This window comes from Bos taurus, chromosome 26 (assembly GCF_002263795.3).
Source record: "Bos taurus isolate L1 Dominette 01449 registration number 42190680 breed Hereford chromosome 26, ARS-UCD2.0, whole genome shotgun sequence".
NCBI classification, from domain to species: domain Eukaryota; kingdom Metazoa; phylum Chordata; class Mammalia; order Artiodactyla; family Bovidae; genus Bos; species Bos taurus.
This window is the reverse complement of record NC_037353.1, coordinates 9,290,700-9,305,534: the sequence shown is the minus strand read 5'-3', so window position 1 is coordinate 9,305,534 and position 14,835 is coordinate 9,290,700. Positions and strand designations below refer to the sequence as shown.

The window sequence follows — 14,835 nt, the reverse complement described above, 5'->3', positions numbered from 1 at the left end:
ATTAGTGATTTTTTGGGACAAAAACTGGAAATAACCTAATGTCCATCCACAGGAAAATAGGTAACAACAAAACAAAACTCCCAAATTGTAGAATACTCTTCTAATGGAATACTAGTCAGCAATAAAAAGATGATAATAAATGAAAACATTTTGCTGAGTCAAAGAAACCTCACACAATACTACATGTGATTCTATTTATATGACATCCCCCATCAGGGAAAACTAATTTGTCAAATCTGAACAAGAGGTGTCTCTGGGTGAAAGCCATGATGTACATCTTGATAAGGGTTTGAGGTACACAGGTGTTTGCATTTGCCAGAACTCACAGAATGTACTCTTAAGACGGGTATTTCGTTACATGTAAATTTTACCACATGCAAAAATGAGCCATTTTAAAGATTTTTTTTTAAATATGGACCTTTTTTAAAGCCTTTATTGAATTTGCTACAGTATTGCTTCTGTTTTTTTTTTTTTTTTTTCTGTTTTGGTTATTTGGCCATGACGCATGGATCCTAGCTTCCAGTCCAGCTGTCAAACCCACACCCCCTGTACCGGAAGATGGAGTCTCACCAATGGGCTGCCAGGGACATTCAAAAAAACAGCCCCTTTTTTTTTTTTTTCAAGTAACCAAATAAGAAAATACCTAATGAGAGTCAGAGAGTCAGATGGTGGAATAATATTGTTCAACTCTGCTGCATTTGTAGAAGAGGGCTCTGATCCCATCACAATATGTTTGACCTAAAGGGCTCCTGTCCACCTAGGCACGTGAATGCCCACCAGAGCTTAGTTTGCCCACAGAGATTTTTTTTTTAATTTCTGTCTTTTAGTGGTTCCCTCTCCCTACAGGCTGAGATCCAGAATAAACTCCAGGCTATGTTAGTTTTCTGTGGAAACTTTGTTATGATCTTGTTAATTGCTTCCCCAACAAGTGCTTGGTTTTCAAAAACATCAGAGTCCACTGGAAGGGACCTGTTCTCTTATGGTATTTAATAGTTAATCTCTGAATTTATGGTTCTTATTAACTGCATCTGAATCATGGGTGTTTGTCCAGATTTTCTATTACTCCAACAATGTTTCAAACAAACAAAATCTTCAGATTGCCAGGTACTGGGAGCAGGGGTGGCGGGGGGTGGGGTGGGGGGGTCGTTTGTTTCAGGAGGAAGATATCTTGCTTCTTATTAACCTCAAATTTACTCTTGATTTTCTCCAAAAGACAAACAAATAAAATAGAAACAGATGTTTTGAAGACTATTTGAACTGCAGAGGGGCAGGGCAGCTGAAAATTTTTCCTTGAATGAAACGTTTCCTCCCTTCTTGAAAGCATATGGTGTTCTAAGCTTTGGAAAGAAAGTGGCTGCCAGAAAAAGGATTCTGTCTACGGAAAGCAAAGCACATGTTAAAGAAAAAAATGCTTGCTTCCCTCTGCCCTGCAACTCGTCTAACACTGTCACTTAGCAGGAAGTGGTCCAGAAACCACAAAGTTGGTGACATACTTCTATTCTGGATCCCTAAGGGGGAAAAAAAAGGGCAAAAATCCCTACCTTCTTTCAGGTCACTGACACAGAAAAATACCCTCCAGCATGAACAGGAGTCACAGAGAATGGATTTTGGAGTCAAGCAAATATGGGTTTGAAACCCTCTTCATAACCTACTTGCTCAGTGAGCCTGGGCCAATGATGAACATTGTTGAACCTCCATTTCCTGTACTGTAAAATGGGGCTAAGAATAGTTTACTTGTAGGGCTGCTGAAAGGATTAAATAATTGTCTATATAAAGTACCAAAGAAAGCATAGGACACGGTGAGATGTTGAGGCTGGTGAAGCAAAGTGGCATTAATCTACTATGGACACAGCATGGTAGAGGCTGAAGTTACCAGATTTAGGAGTGTTCTAAGGCTTATGTCCACTCTAAGTGAAGTCTAGGGATTGTGGGGCTCTTGATCAAGTCAGACAATGGCTAGGAGAACACTTTGTAGGGCTGAAACATCACTCACACACACACACACGAGGATGTTGCTGCTATTCCAGTTACCATTTTCTCTGACCCAAAGCCCAGCCTGTAATATGTCGCTCTGACACGCGTCAGTTTCAGTCATGAAACCTTCGTCATCAGCACGAAAATGGCCTTTGCCCCAGTCAGCCTCATGAGCTATCGAGTTGGGACTTTATCTCCCAGCCCAGGGTTGCAGAGTGTGTCTCTGCCAGGTCCACTCCTCACTCCCATTGGCAATGCCGAAAGGGAAATAAGTAGGGAGTGTCTGGAATTCGGGGTTCTGGGTCATGGCAGACTGCCTCAGCCCTGGTTTTTCGTGACTGGAAGAAAAGTAGCTACATGGGGAAAGGACTTCAGATGACTGATGGAGGGCAGGGCATCCTGGGAGCCAAGTTGCAGCCTGTGTCACAGTGAGCAGGATTATGCAAGAGAGGACGCTGGAGGAATGAGGAAGCTGGAAACCACATGCCAGGTTCTGAGTTTCTCAATGCTCAAAGGTTTTTTGGCATGTGCCTAATGTTTTCAGTCAAAAACAAGTAACTGGATTTGAATTCTCTCTACACCCTCCTGCCTCCCACACAGTTCACACAAATCCACTTAACTTCTCTGAAGACAACACCACTGTCGCCTTTGAACTTGGCCCTCACAGCTACTGGGCTATGGTTTCATTGCTCTCTTGCTATTAAAAGTGCTCCAAACCTCTCTGACTTCAATGTGCAGTCTGAAGATTCATTTAAAGATTCAGGTGCCGAAAGCAGTGATCTCAGTAACTGCCCTCTCAGGCTCACAGTAGGAGCATTCCTAGGCATTATCTTACTCATTGCTCAAAGCCTGGGAGCTGTGGAGGCTGTGCGTTGTGACCCATTTACAGATCATCAAACTACTAACTGAAGTCCCACACCTGGAAGGCGCAAGACACACTGCCAGGCTTTCCAACTCTCAGTGTAGGTCTTACTCTGCCCAGACAGAACTCCCTAGTTTCCAGGTCCCAGCTGTGTGACCTCCGTGTCAAACCTTCTTCTGCTGCTGCTGCTGCTGCTGCTAAGTTGCTTCACTCGTGTCCAACTCTATGCGACCCCATAGACGGCAGCCCACCAGGCTCCTCTGTCCCTGGGATTCTCCAGGCAAGAATACTGGAGTGGGCTGCCATTTCCTTCTCCAATGCATGCATGCATGCTAAGTCGCTTCAGTCATGTCCAACTCTGTGCGACCCTATGGACTGCAGCCCACCAGGATCCTCTCTCCATGGGATTCCCCGGTCAAGAATACTGGGGTGGGTTGCCATTTCCTTCTCTGCACAGCTTCTTCAATGAGGACTAAATGAGATCATGTCCATTATGGCTTTTGATACTACATAAAAAATGTAAAGAATCACAAGATTATTTTTACACCATTGTCATTACTTAACCTGAGTAGCTTCAGATGTTTTACAATCACAGATACTTATTTATGTTTCTTTCCTTTCAGAGTATTTCCTTTGGGTCTATAACCCAAAGTGAAGCAACTGAGTATGAAGAGTTGTGAACTATTTCATAAGTCTCATTATGTACTTCCAGTTCATTTTTTAGTAAGATAAAGTCAAGTTGCCAGGCTACATGGTATATTTGTTTTTAAATATTCCAACTGATTTGTTATGTTTGCATTTTAATATCCCCCCCGCCAGATTACTTTGTACCTATTTAGTTACTAGTAAGAATATATATTTTTTTTCACATGGTAAGTTACTTATCATATTTGTGTGTCTCTTTTGCATAAAAATTTTAAAAAAATAAATATGAACATTTTAAGGAAAAAAATAAAATATATGTATCTATATGTAGAGGGCTACAAAGAAAAATATCTGGACATGCTAAGAGTAATTGTCAAATTCTGTTGTGCTCAGTCATGTCTAACTCTTTGTGACTCCATGGTCTATAGCCTGCAAAGCTCCTCTGTCTGTGGAATTTTTCCAGGCAAAAATATTGGAGTGGGTTGCTGGTTCCTACTCCAGGGGATCTACCCAATCTAGGGATTGAACTCATGTCTTTTCTGTCTCTTTCATTGAGGGTCAGGTAATTCTAAGTAATTATATTTCTTCTTATCTTTACATTCTGATTTTTCTACATTGAACTTTGAGATAAAAATATTTTTAAATATAAAGGATTTCTCAACCAGAAAATGGTAAAACTAAATGGTTTGATGCTTGAAGGCTAACAGACCTGTGTACCTGAGTTACAAGGTACATTACAACCAACAATAACCAGACAAAATCAAATTAAGAAACTAAATATTTGAGACGTCTCCCTAAAATACTTAATAAAGTACACTGCACTCTAACAGATAAACTTTAAAGTACAATCTATTTCACTTGATCAGAAGTGATGGTTGTTTTTGGCATACCATTATTTCATGCAGAGGAAAAATGCCCATAGAGAAGATAACTGTGGCTTTTGGAAGTTGATATCACAAGTGGGAATCTCTGTTCACTCTTCTATACATTCTATTTACAAGGCGGAGTCTAGGTCAGCTGATTCCCTTGTGGGAAGCTCCCAGAAAAAGGTGCCTCAACAATCTTGGGCTAAGATCTGTAAACAGCTGAAAATCATGAAGGCCATCTAACTCAACTTCAGTGCAATCACTACCCATATGACATTTAAGGTTCAGCTCCAGTCCTGTGGTTATTGGTAGATAAGGAAGTTTTAACTGAAAAAGTGTCACTAAATTCAAAACTGAAAATATGTTTTCAAAAGGAGTTTATATTAAAGACTGTTGTTAAGTTGTTAAGTCACTAGTTGGGCCCAACTCTTTTGTGACCCCATAGACTGTAGCCCTGCCAGGCTGCTCCGTCCATAGAATTTCCCAGGCAAGCATACTGGAGTGGGTTGCCATTTCCTTCTCTAATACTGAAGATAATATTGTTCTAAATTATTGTGCATAAAGAGATCGTAGATGATAGGATTAGACATCTGAGCACATTAAATCCAATTCTAGGAACAGTTTTCACAGTAAGATGTATTTGCTTCATACCATCCTGAGATGGTATGAAATCACTAACTCCATAGGGTTATACTTCGTGTTAAACTACTCTTGAATTACAAGGGAAATATCCATATCATGTAGCCAGTGACAAACAACCAGTTGTGAAAAAGGAAGTGAATGAGTTGGCAAATTTCTGAAAAGACCAAACTAAATCATTTGTCAAAAACAGTCACTGGGCAATATAGAAATGATCCAAATTTGAAATTTATAAATTAAAATTTGGCCCCATAAAAGAAGAATGTATATCAAATTTCTTTAAAATCCAAAATGATCACTTTTCACCAGTTCCCACACTGAAGGATTTATTGAATAAGCTAATGCTGTGAATGAGAAAACAACTTATGGGGAAAATAAACCTGCAACTAGGTTGGTCTGACTTTTAGAAGCCAGCACTATGAAATAAAACCACAGACTGAGGTCAAATGACAAGAATTTGTATGCAAAAAAAAAAAAAAAAAAAAGACAACCGGAAAAGTACAAGGAGAGGGTATAGTTCAAGTTTCTTAAAAAACAAACAAACAAACAAAAAAATCACATGGCTTTGCTTATTAAAATATTTTACATAATTTTTCAAAGCATCTGAGAAACGCTATTTTTTGGAAATTCTGGGTGGCAAGTTCAGACAATCTGCAAGCATCATTCAGATGTTTGTAAAAGAAAATAAAGAAGCCCCTCCCTGAAGATAGAGGTCCTCTCCATTCAGGGCATCTAACAGCTAGATGGGCTCCCCTAGCGGCTCCTGCGGTAAAGAATCTGCCTGCAATCCAAGAGATTCGGGTTCCATCCCTGGATGGGAAAGATCCCCTGGAGAAGGGAATGGCAACCCACTCAGGTATGCTTGCCTGGGAAATCCCATGAACAGAGAAGCCTGGAAAGCTACAGCTAGATAGCAACCTAGAGTCTGTGCAGCAGTCAAGAGGTGGCGTCTCATCTGGAAGGGAAGGAAAGAGACTATGAGCGTCCATTGGTTGGGGAACAGCTCAGCTTTGGCTTTTCTAGATACTCTGCTTGGAGAAGGCAATGGCAACCCACTCCAGTACTCTTGCCGGGAAAATCCCATGGAGGAGGAGCCTGGTAGGCTGCAGTCCATGGGGTTGCGAAGAGTCAGACAGGACAGAGTGACTTCACTTTTGCTGTTCACTTTCATGCACTGGAGAAGGAAATGGCAACCCACTCCAGCCTTCTTGCCTGGAGAATCCCAGGGACGGGGGAGCCTGGTGGGCTGCCATCTATGGGGTAGCACAGAGTCGGACATAACTGAAGCGACTTAGCAGCAGCAGCAGATACTCTGCAGGCACAAGTTTATGACACTGGAGAACTCTGACACCATCTTCCACGCTTTGCAGCTCTCTTTGTATAGTCACAGAATCTTTCCACTCGTCTAATACACCAGTGACTGCAAGAACGTAACATGCTCTGTGCTTTAGGTCTTACTTCTGCTCATGTGCCCCTGAGTCAGCCTGATTTTCCTTTGACTGTAGCCCCTTGTGGCGCTCGCTTGCAAAGCCATCTGGCTCTTCCTCAGGTTCTGGACTCCACCCGACTCCCTGCGTCACACTCGGTCCCAGCCTCTCCTGCAGCTCGGGAGGCACCAGCGTGAGCAGCTCCCTGGTGCCGTCTGCGTCCGAGGTCCATGCTGCGCGGGACTGGACTTCACCACCCGCGAGGGGAAGAGGGGTTCCCCTGGAGCCCGGGAGCTGGCTGCACGCCCACCGCGGTGCAATGTGGGACCCAGTGAACCCACGTGCCAGGATGCCAGCTCTGTCCCCTTGCCGGCCTCTCCACGCCCCCTTGACGCCGCGAGGCCCGGCCTGAGCCACTATGGGTGCAATTGCTTGCGTGTGTGCTCAGTCGTGTCCGACTCTTTGTGATCCTATGGACTATGGCCCACCACTGTGGCCCTCTGTCCTTGGGATTTCCCGGGCAAGAATACTGGAGTGGGTTGCCGTTTCCTTCTCCAGGGGATCTTCCCGACCAGGGATTGAACCGGTGTCTTCTGCATTGGCAGGCAGATTCTTTTATCACTTCGCCATCTGGGAAGTCCTGGGTCCAATTGTTAGAAGTTGCCCATGGGGCAGGGTGCACAGTAGGCAGACCAGCAGGATCCCTGCCATGGCCTGACATTCACGTTTGGCAGAACAACCAGGTGGGGTCACTTCCCATTCACATGAGAAAAACACTAGGCAGACGCCAAGCATTCTACCAAATACCTGAGCAGCACTCCTGAAGAGTGTGATGGCTATCAGAATCATGGACAGTTGGAAAAGCTGTCACTGTCAAGGGGAGCTTACGGAGACATCACAACTAAATTTAATGTGGGATGGGATCCTGGAACAGAAAAATTATTTGGTAAAAATTAAGGAAATCTGAAAAAAGAAAAAAAGCATGGACTTCAGTTAATGATGATGTGTTTTCAGTCCCTTAACTGTAACAAATGTACCACACTAAGGTAAAAGTTAATAATAGGGTAACCTAATAGCAGGGTATTTGGGAACTCTATCATCTTCTCAATTTTTTCTGTAAATCTAAAACTGTTATTAAAAAAAGAAATCTATTTCTTAAAAGAGTGCATTTTTACAAGATTTGGCAATAAAAAATCTGTGAAAACCTGTACATTTCATAATCACCTTAGCCTCTGCATTGCTGGATTCTTTATCTGTCCTGATCATATTTCTTAAAAATCACCAACTCTTATTATTTTACTTCTAATTTAAGTATTAAAATTGCTTGGCATTTTTGAGAAATCCTTTTATAAGCATATTGAGGAGTAAAGAGGAAGGACAGAAAGAAAAATAGGTAAGACATTGATGAGTTAAATACATAGATAACAAGTTGTGACATACCCACATGGTTTATGGGGACATTCTAAAATATTATAAGTGAGATTTTGGTTTTAGAGGAAAATGATGAAATCTATCAGTGTTCTCTCTCTTCTGAACTCCTTTTGTCCCTCTAAAATGAAGGTGAATTAATTTTCTTTCAGCCCGCTTTATGTCTCCAAACCTCCTGTTTTGACACACATAGCTCTTAATTTTCTATATGGAGGGAGGAGAATAAATAAAGAAAAAACAGGAGAAAAAAGGAGGTCTGAAACTCCTTAGGGGAGGAGAAAAAAAAAAAAAACCTTCAAAAGGCTATGTTTTTGCTTCAGAAACAGGAAAGTGGAAGAGAAGCTATTAGATGAAGTTTATTGCAAGGTAAGAGTTAATATTTTTGGATCGAAGAATCCTGAAATTGCTTACAGTCCTAGAGTGTACCCAGGTTGGAAAAATATGTGGCTGAAATTTGGGGATGTATGTGTGTGGAGTTCCTTTTCAGAACCTCCAAGGGAGGGGAGTCCCACACCCACAGATGCTCACAAATGTTCACATGTGGACCAAAAAGCCTCCTTCAGCTAGTTGGAGGGGGACAGCTCACACCGGCACTGAGAAACCGCTCGAAAGGTGGTGCGTGAGGCCAGGGGAAGTTTAGATCGCATGGTTATACTGCGGGTAGCAGTATTAGAAAATCCCATGGACGGAGGAGCTGGTAGGCTGCAGTCCATGGAGTCGCTAGGAGTCGGACACGACTGAAGCTACTTAGCAGCAGTATTAGACTAGTACATTAGACTGACATTTTAAAAAAAACCATTTCATGATGGAGAAAGGTTCTTAAGGATGAAACTTTTCTAAGGCCTACATAACTCATCTCCAAGTTAATCTTTGGAAGGTGACTTGTTCTTAAAATGACTCAAGACTTAAAGGAGCCACTGCTCTCATTCCTCTCTAATTAAGCATCATCCATCCACAAGTCCTGTTTTTCTTCATAGTATCTCTCATATAAGGATATTTCTTCCAGTTTCTATTGTTAACACCCTGACTTAGACTCTTAGCATGACTCAGCATGGCCACTTTGGTGGCCTATTTCCACATTATGTGGTGAGCAGGCCTCCATATGGTCTTCAGTTTTGGTCCAGAACCAGTGGCCTCATTGGTGTCATTCTCTCCAATAGAACTTTTCTGGGTCCTCCTGGCTCGCTGCTCAAATATAATCACCTTTCAGTCCCCAGATCTCTGGATGCTATGACCTCTTTCTCCAGATCTGACCTTTACTTGTCTTCTTGACCATGATCTGGAGTCCCCTCTGCTGGATTACCCTCCACTGCTGTGAATAAATATCTCTGTGAATAAATGGCCCTGCTTTTCAGACCTTACTCCTTGTCACAGCTGCCTGTGAATCTTGCTCTTTCTGATCTCCCCAGGATTGTAAAGCATCCATCACATCCACCCCTTGGCTCAGAATTCCTTTAATAGTTTTTAGTTCTCTCACTTCCTCTTCCAACAGACAATCAGATGAATTTTCTAAAGTTATATTTTAATCATGTTACTTTTATATTCAAAGCTTTCAATGGCTCCCCATTGAATAAAGTCCGTCCACAGAATAAAGTCCTGACTCAGATTGGAATTTAGGCCCCCCGCTGGCAGGCTTCAGTGACCTTTTCAATCACGCTTGCTACTCTGAGCTGCAGAACTTCTCTGAGCAGGAGGTCTCAAGGTTTCCTGAATACAGCTCGTTCTGGCTTTGCAACTTTTCTCATTCAGCCCATCCTACCTGGAACAATCTCTCCACACCCTCAATACACTGCCTATTCTTCAAGCAGCTATACAAAACACCCAGCCAGTTACATACGCACTTCTTAGATTAGAGATCCATGTACAACCTGTACAAAAGCTGCCAACTCAAGGCATTGGGAACAGAAACGGAGCAGCCAAGAATTCCTAAAACAATGTTTCCCTTTCATTTTATCCCTATGACCACTCTTTTCTGGAAAATTCTCTCTTTCCTTAGCTTTCAGGATATCATTCTATTCCTGTGCCTTTCTGCCTTCTCATTTCTCCTCCATAGGCTCCTTCACACGATCCTCATGTCCCTTTAAATGTTGGGGTTCTGCTCTTCCCCTGTACATTCTTCAGTGACTTTCATCTGTTTCCAAGGCTTTGTTTACTATCAAAATGCTATGCAAAATCTCTGTTTTCAAGTATTAAATGCTTAGCAGGTATACTGCCCCAGAGCCACTGAAACTCAGAATCATCAAGAATTCATTTTCTTGTCATTGCCCCTTACTCCTTTTCCCATATTTCTCATCACTTGTAATGGCCCACACTTCTATTATTTAAGCTAGGAGACATCCTACTGTTCCCTCCCTCATTTAAAAAAAAAAAAAAATCAATATATTACTCAGTCCTGTCAACTTTAGCTAAGAAATCACCTCACTATTGTTGGGCTTCCCTGGTGGCAAAGACAGTAAAAAATCTGCCTGCAGTGCAGCAGATCCAGGTTTGATCCCTGGATCGGGAAGATGCCCTGGAGAACGGAATCGGTAACCACTTCAGTATTCTTGCCTGGAGAATCCCATTGACAGAGAAGCCTGACAGGTTACAGTCCATGGGGTCTCAAAGAGTTGGACATGACTGAGTGACTAAGCACTTCTGCTACTGCTGCTGCTGCTAAGTCACTTCAGTCATGTGGAGTCATGTGGAGTCTCTGCGACTCCATAGACGGCAGCCCACCAGGCTCCCCCATCTCTGGGATTCTCCAGGCAAGAACACTGGAGTGGGTTGCCATTTCCTTCTCCAGTGCATGAAAGTGAAAAGTGAAAGTGAAGTCGCTCAGTCCTGACTCTTTGCGACCCCATGGACTGTAGCCCACCAGGCTTCTCTGTCCATGGGATTTTCCAGGCAAGAGTGCTGGAGTGGGGTGCCATTGCCTTCTCCAAAGAACTTACTACCTGTTATTAGCTAATCACTCATGAGAACCTTCCTGGCAGCCTTCAAATTGGACCCCTCACCTCTTTCCTCATCAAGTTATCCTCTCCTTTGCCTCCACAGTAAAATTCTCTTGCTTAAATCCTTTGGCTTCTATGGTAAAGTACATAGGCCTCACTTTGGGCCATGACTTGCTTTTTACCTACTGCCCTCTGTGGCCTTGAACTCCATGAACTCCAGTCACGCAAACCCCAGAACAACCATTTTTTTCCCCTGTGCTTCTGCGCTTTGACCCATATTCTCCATGTTTGGAGTGCCCTTCGAGTGCCCTTCTCTCATGTCTGCTTACTCACTCATGAAGGTGTGGCATAAACATTGCTCTGAGGCTTTGACTAATCTCCCCACACACAGACAGACTTAGCTTCTTCCTCTGACCCCACAGTATCCTGTTTCTACTGATAGCTCATTTCCCAAACTTACTCAAGACTCTGACATAAGACTCAGAGGGTATTTGTTAAAAGCACAGGATTTTTAAAAAACAAATCCCAGTACCCTCTCCAAGAGATTCTGATTCATTTTGTCTGGGTTAGGACCCAGGAACCTGTAGTTTGTTTTTAAAGTGCCTTTGGTGATTTTAATGCTCAGGCATATCTAGGAAACACTAGTAATATTAGAGAACTCATGTTAATTGTGGTCATGGTAGTTTCCCCTTATCTGCGGGGAATACATTCCAAGACCCCCAGCAGATGCCTGAAACAGCACAAGATACTGAGCCCTGTATAGACTATACTTTTTCCTCTTAACAGGCTGCTGTTGCTAAGTTGCTTCAGTCATGTCCGACTCTGTGTGACCCCATAGACGGCAGCCCACCAGGCTCCCCCATCCCTGGGATTCTCCAGGCAAGAACACTGGAGTGGGTTGCCATTTCCTTCTCCAATGCATGAAAGTGGAAAGTGAAAGTGAAGTCGCTCAGTTGTGCCCGACTCTTCGAGACACTGTGGACTGCAGCCTTCCAGGCTCCTCCGTCCATGGGATTTTCCCAGGCAAGAGTACTGGAGTGGGGTGCCAGGCAGGTAGCTTATATACAGTGTGGACATGCTGGACAAAGGAATGATTCATGTCCCATATGGGATGGAACAGGACAATGTGAGATTTCACTATGCTACTCTACAGTACTGTAGTCACTCACTTGCATCTGACTCTGTAAGCCCATGCACTATAGCCCACCAGGGTCCTCTGTCTTAGAATTTTCCAGGCCAGAATACTGAAGTGGGTTGCCATTTCCTTTTTCAGGGGATTTTCCCGACCTAGGGATTGAACCTGAGTCCTCTGCATTGCAGGCAGATTCTTTATTGTCTGAGCCACCAGGGAAGGCTGTACTCAGAACAGCACACAATTTAAAACTTATAACTTGTTTATTTCTGGGATTTTTCATTTAATATTTTCACATTATGCTTCACTTCAGGAAACTAAAACTGCAGGAAGGGAAACAGCAGATGAGGGGGTTGGCAAATAAGCAAACTCTTTGCTGCCATGTCCATCTACTTCACTGATTGGGAACTCGATAGTCTGCTCTACCAGGAACTCTATAGTCTGCTCTGCCCATGGAGAAGTTTAGAATTTACTGAAGGAATGTTTAGTATTTTTATGTAAACTAATTTTTCATTCCCATGATATTTGATAAAATTTGATTCATTATTCAGATTCTATCACGGGCCAAGGTAGAGGGCCAGGGGCTGTGATAGTCTTGGAAGAACATGCATGCCCAGGTGGTAGGATTGGGCAATAAAGATGTCACACATTTTTTCAAAATCTTGGCTGAGTCACAGATTTGGAGGCAGCCAAACCTGCTAGTACTGTCTGATGAAATTAACAACCTGAATTAAAACTCACCAAGCAGAAAGACGGATGCTCTTGCCCCCACCCCACCTGCCTCCGCTGCATTGCCTTAAAGAAACAGATGGTGTAAAGGTTAAGAGCATGGGCTCCACGTCAGAGTGACTGGTACTGCATCCTGGTTCTTACGGCTCCCAGCTGTGTGCCCTTGAGCAAATTCCTTAAACTCTCCGTTCCTTCTTTTGTAAAATAGTTTTCATAACAGTTGTTGCCATAAGGAAGTCATATGAGGATGAAATAAGGAAATGTACATACAACAGCATGGGGGCCTGGCCAGTAGTCAAGGCCTCACTAAATGTTAGCTAAAATGAGACAAATAGTTGTTAACTCATGGTAATGAATAATGACAACAATAATAATTAAGCAGATGATGATAGTTAAAATTATGAAGACTGCTTCCCTCTGTTCAGTCTTCCCTGAAACATGTAGTGTAGAAAGAAATCTGATTTCCCGCAAAACTCCTTTATTGTTTAAAGGAGTTAAGCAATATTGTTAAAGGCATTCTCCTTTATTGTCCAGCTGTGAAAGCTCCTTGTACCCTGCTATTTCTAACTCAGCACTGAGCAAGCAGTGTGTGGCCATTCCATTTAAGGGCAGAATGAGCAGCTGTGTCTACTAACTAAAGCAGAGACACAAACAGCACCAGTGTTCAGTCCCTCACCTGTCCTACAACTTCAGAATTTCTAAAGCTGCATGTGAGCTTCACAAAACACAGCAGGGTATGGTTTGTTTCATGTCTATTTCACGGACAGAAAACTGAGGTTCAAAGAAGTTAAGTGTTTTACCCAAGGTCATACAGCTGGTCGCTTAGGGTCTCAAATCCGTCTTCTTACTCCAAATTGAGCGGTCTTTGGGGATCGTAAAAGCTCAGTTTAGAAATAAGACCATAGCAGGCAAATAAACTGTCAGAAGTTACTATAGCTTCTTGATAAAGATGTGTTTGGGGCTGACCAACAAAACACTAAAACACACAAATGCTGCCTAACAGAAGTCTTCCCTGCCCCTATTCACACACACACACACACACACACACCCTAGAGTGTATAGTCTGGACTCTAGACAATGTGTATCTTGCTTATCTCATGACATACTTTCCTGACCCTGACTCCTTTCTACTTAGATCTGGCTCCTAGAGATCACCTGGGCCCTTTCCCAAATCCATTCCTGGGCTCCCTCCTCTGAAGGGAGTCTATTTGTTCTAAAACTTCTCAGAAATCACCTTTACTAGCCTGGTTGGACTCCTTGCCTCCTGCCAGCTCTGACCTAGTTCAGCGTCAGGCCAGCTCCCAGGTTTCCTCTCATCTCTTACACTCTTTACTTTCATAGTCTACACACCTGTCAGTCTGAATCCCTGAAGTTCCCCTCAGAGTTTAAGCTGTATTCTGCTCCTGGGCTGATACACAAGCCATTCTCTTTTTTTATTATTTAGTTGTTGAATAAGTAATTATCTATATGACTCACAAACCTTAAATATTAATATATAGGTATATACAAAAGGTACATGGAAGAGTCTTGCTTTCACCCCCATCACTCAGGTGCCCCATCTCCACTTTCCCTACCTCTGCAAACAGGTGTCCACTTTTATTAGTTTCTTCTATATCCTGTCGGTTTCTTGAATCTTTTTTCTTTTTTACTACATCACACCACATGCAGGATCTTATTTCCATGACCAGGGATCAAACCCGCACCCCTTGCAGTGAAAGCTCAAAATCTCAACTGGACCACCAGGGAAATCCTCCTGTCGGTTTCTGTATGCAAGTAGAAGTAAATTTTAAAATGTGTATATACTATTTGTTTAATCCACTTTTCCACACTATGACACACCTTGCTGGTCTATGTTGGCAAATCTTTCCACATCAATACAGAGAGATTTCTTATTCATTTTATTCCTGGAAATTGTTTTACTATATGCTGCTGCTGCTGCTAAATCGCTTCAGTTGTGTCCGACTCTATGCGACCCTATAGATGGCAGCCCACTAGGCTCTGTCGTCCCTGGGATTCTCCAGGCAAGAACACCGGAGTGGGGCTTTTACTGTATGGGTATATTGTAATTTATTTAACTAGTTCCCTTTTGACAGACATTTCAAAGGTTTCCAAACTTTTACTACTGCAAACAATGCAACAATTAATTACCTTGATTTCTCACATGTGAACATATGTCTATGAGATTAATTCTTAGAAGTGA

General features: G+C 42.7%; 1 protein-coding gene across 3 annotated transcripts in view; it reads right to left on the bottom strand.

Annotated features, from left to right (window-relative positions):
* PAPSS2 (3'-phosphoadenosine 5'-phosphosulfate synthase 2) overlaps positions 1 to 14,835 on the bottom strand; it is a 113,539-nt gene that overhangs the window by 66,644 nt on the left and 32,060 nt on the right. Inside the window, exon 1 of one of the 3 annotated variants that reach the window (XM_059881918.1) lies at positions 14,210 to 14,635. The exons of the other annotated variants lie outside the window; for them this stretch is intronic. Within the exon in view, the coding sequence (XP_059737901.1) occupies positions 14,210 to 14,317 (108 nt within the window). The 5' untranslated portion in view covers positions 14,318 to 14,635. Of the gene's footprint in view, positions 1 to 14,209; positions 14,636 to 14,835 lie in introns of those variants that run through there. 3 annotated transcript variants of the gene reach the window in all.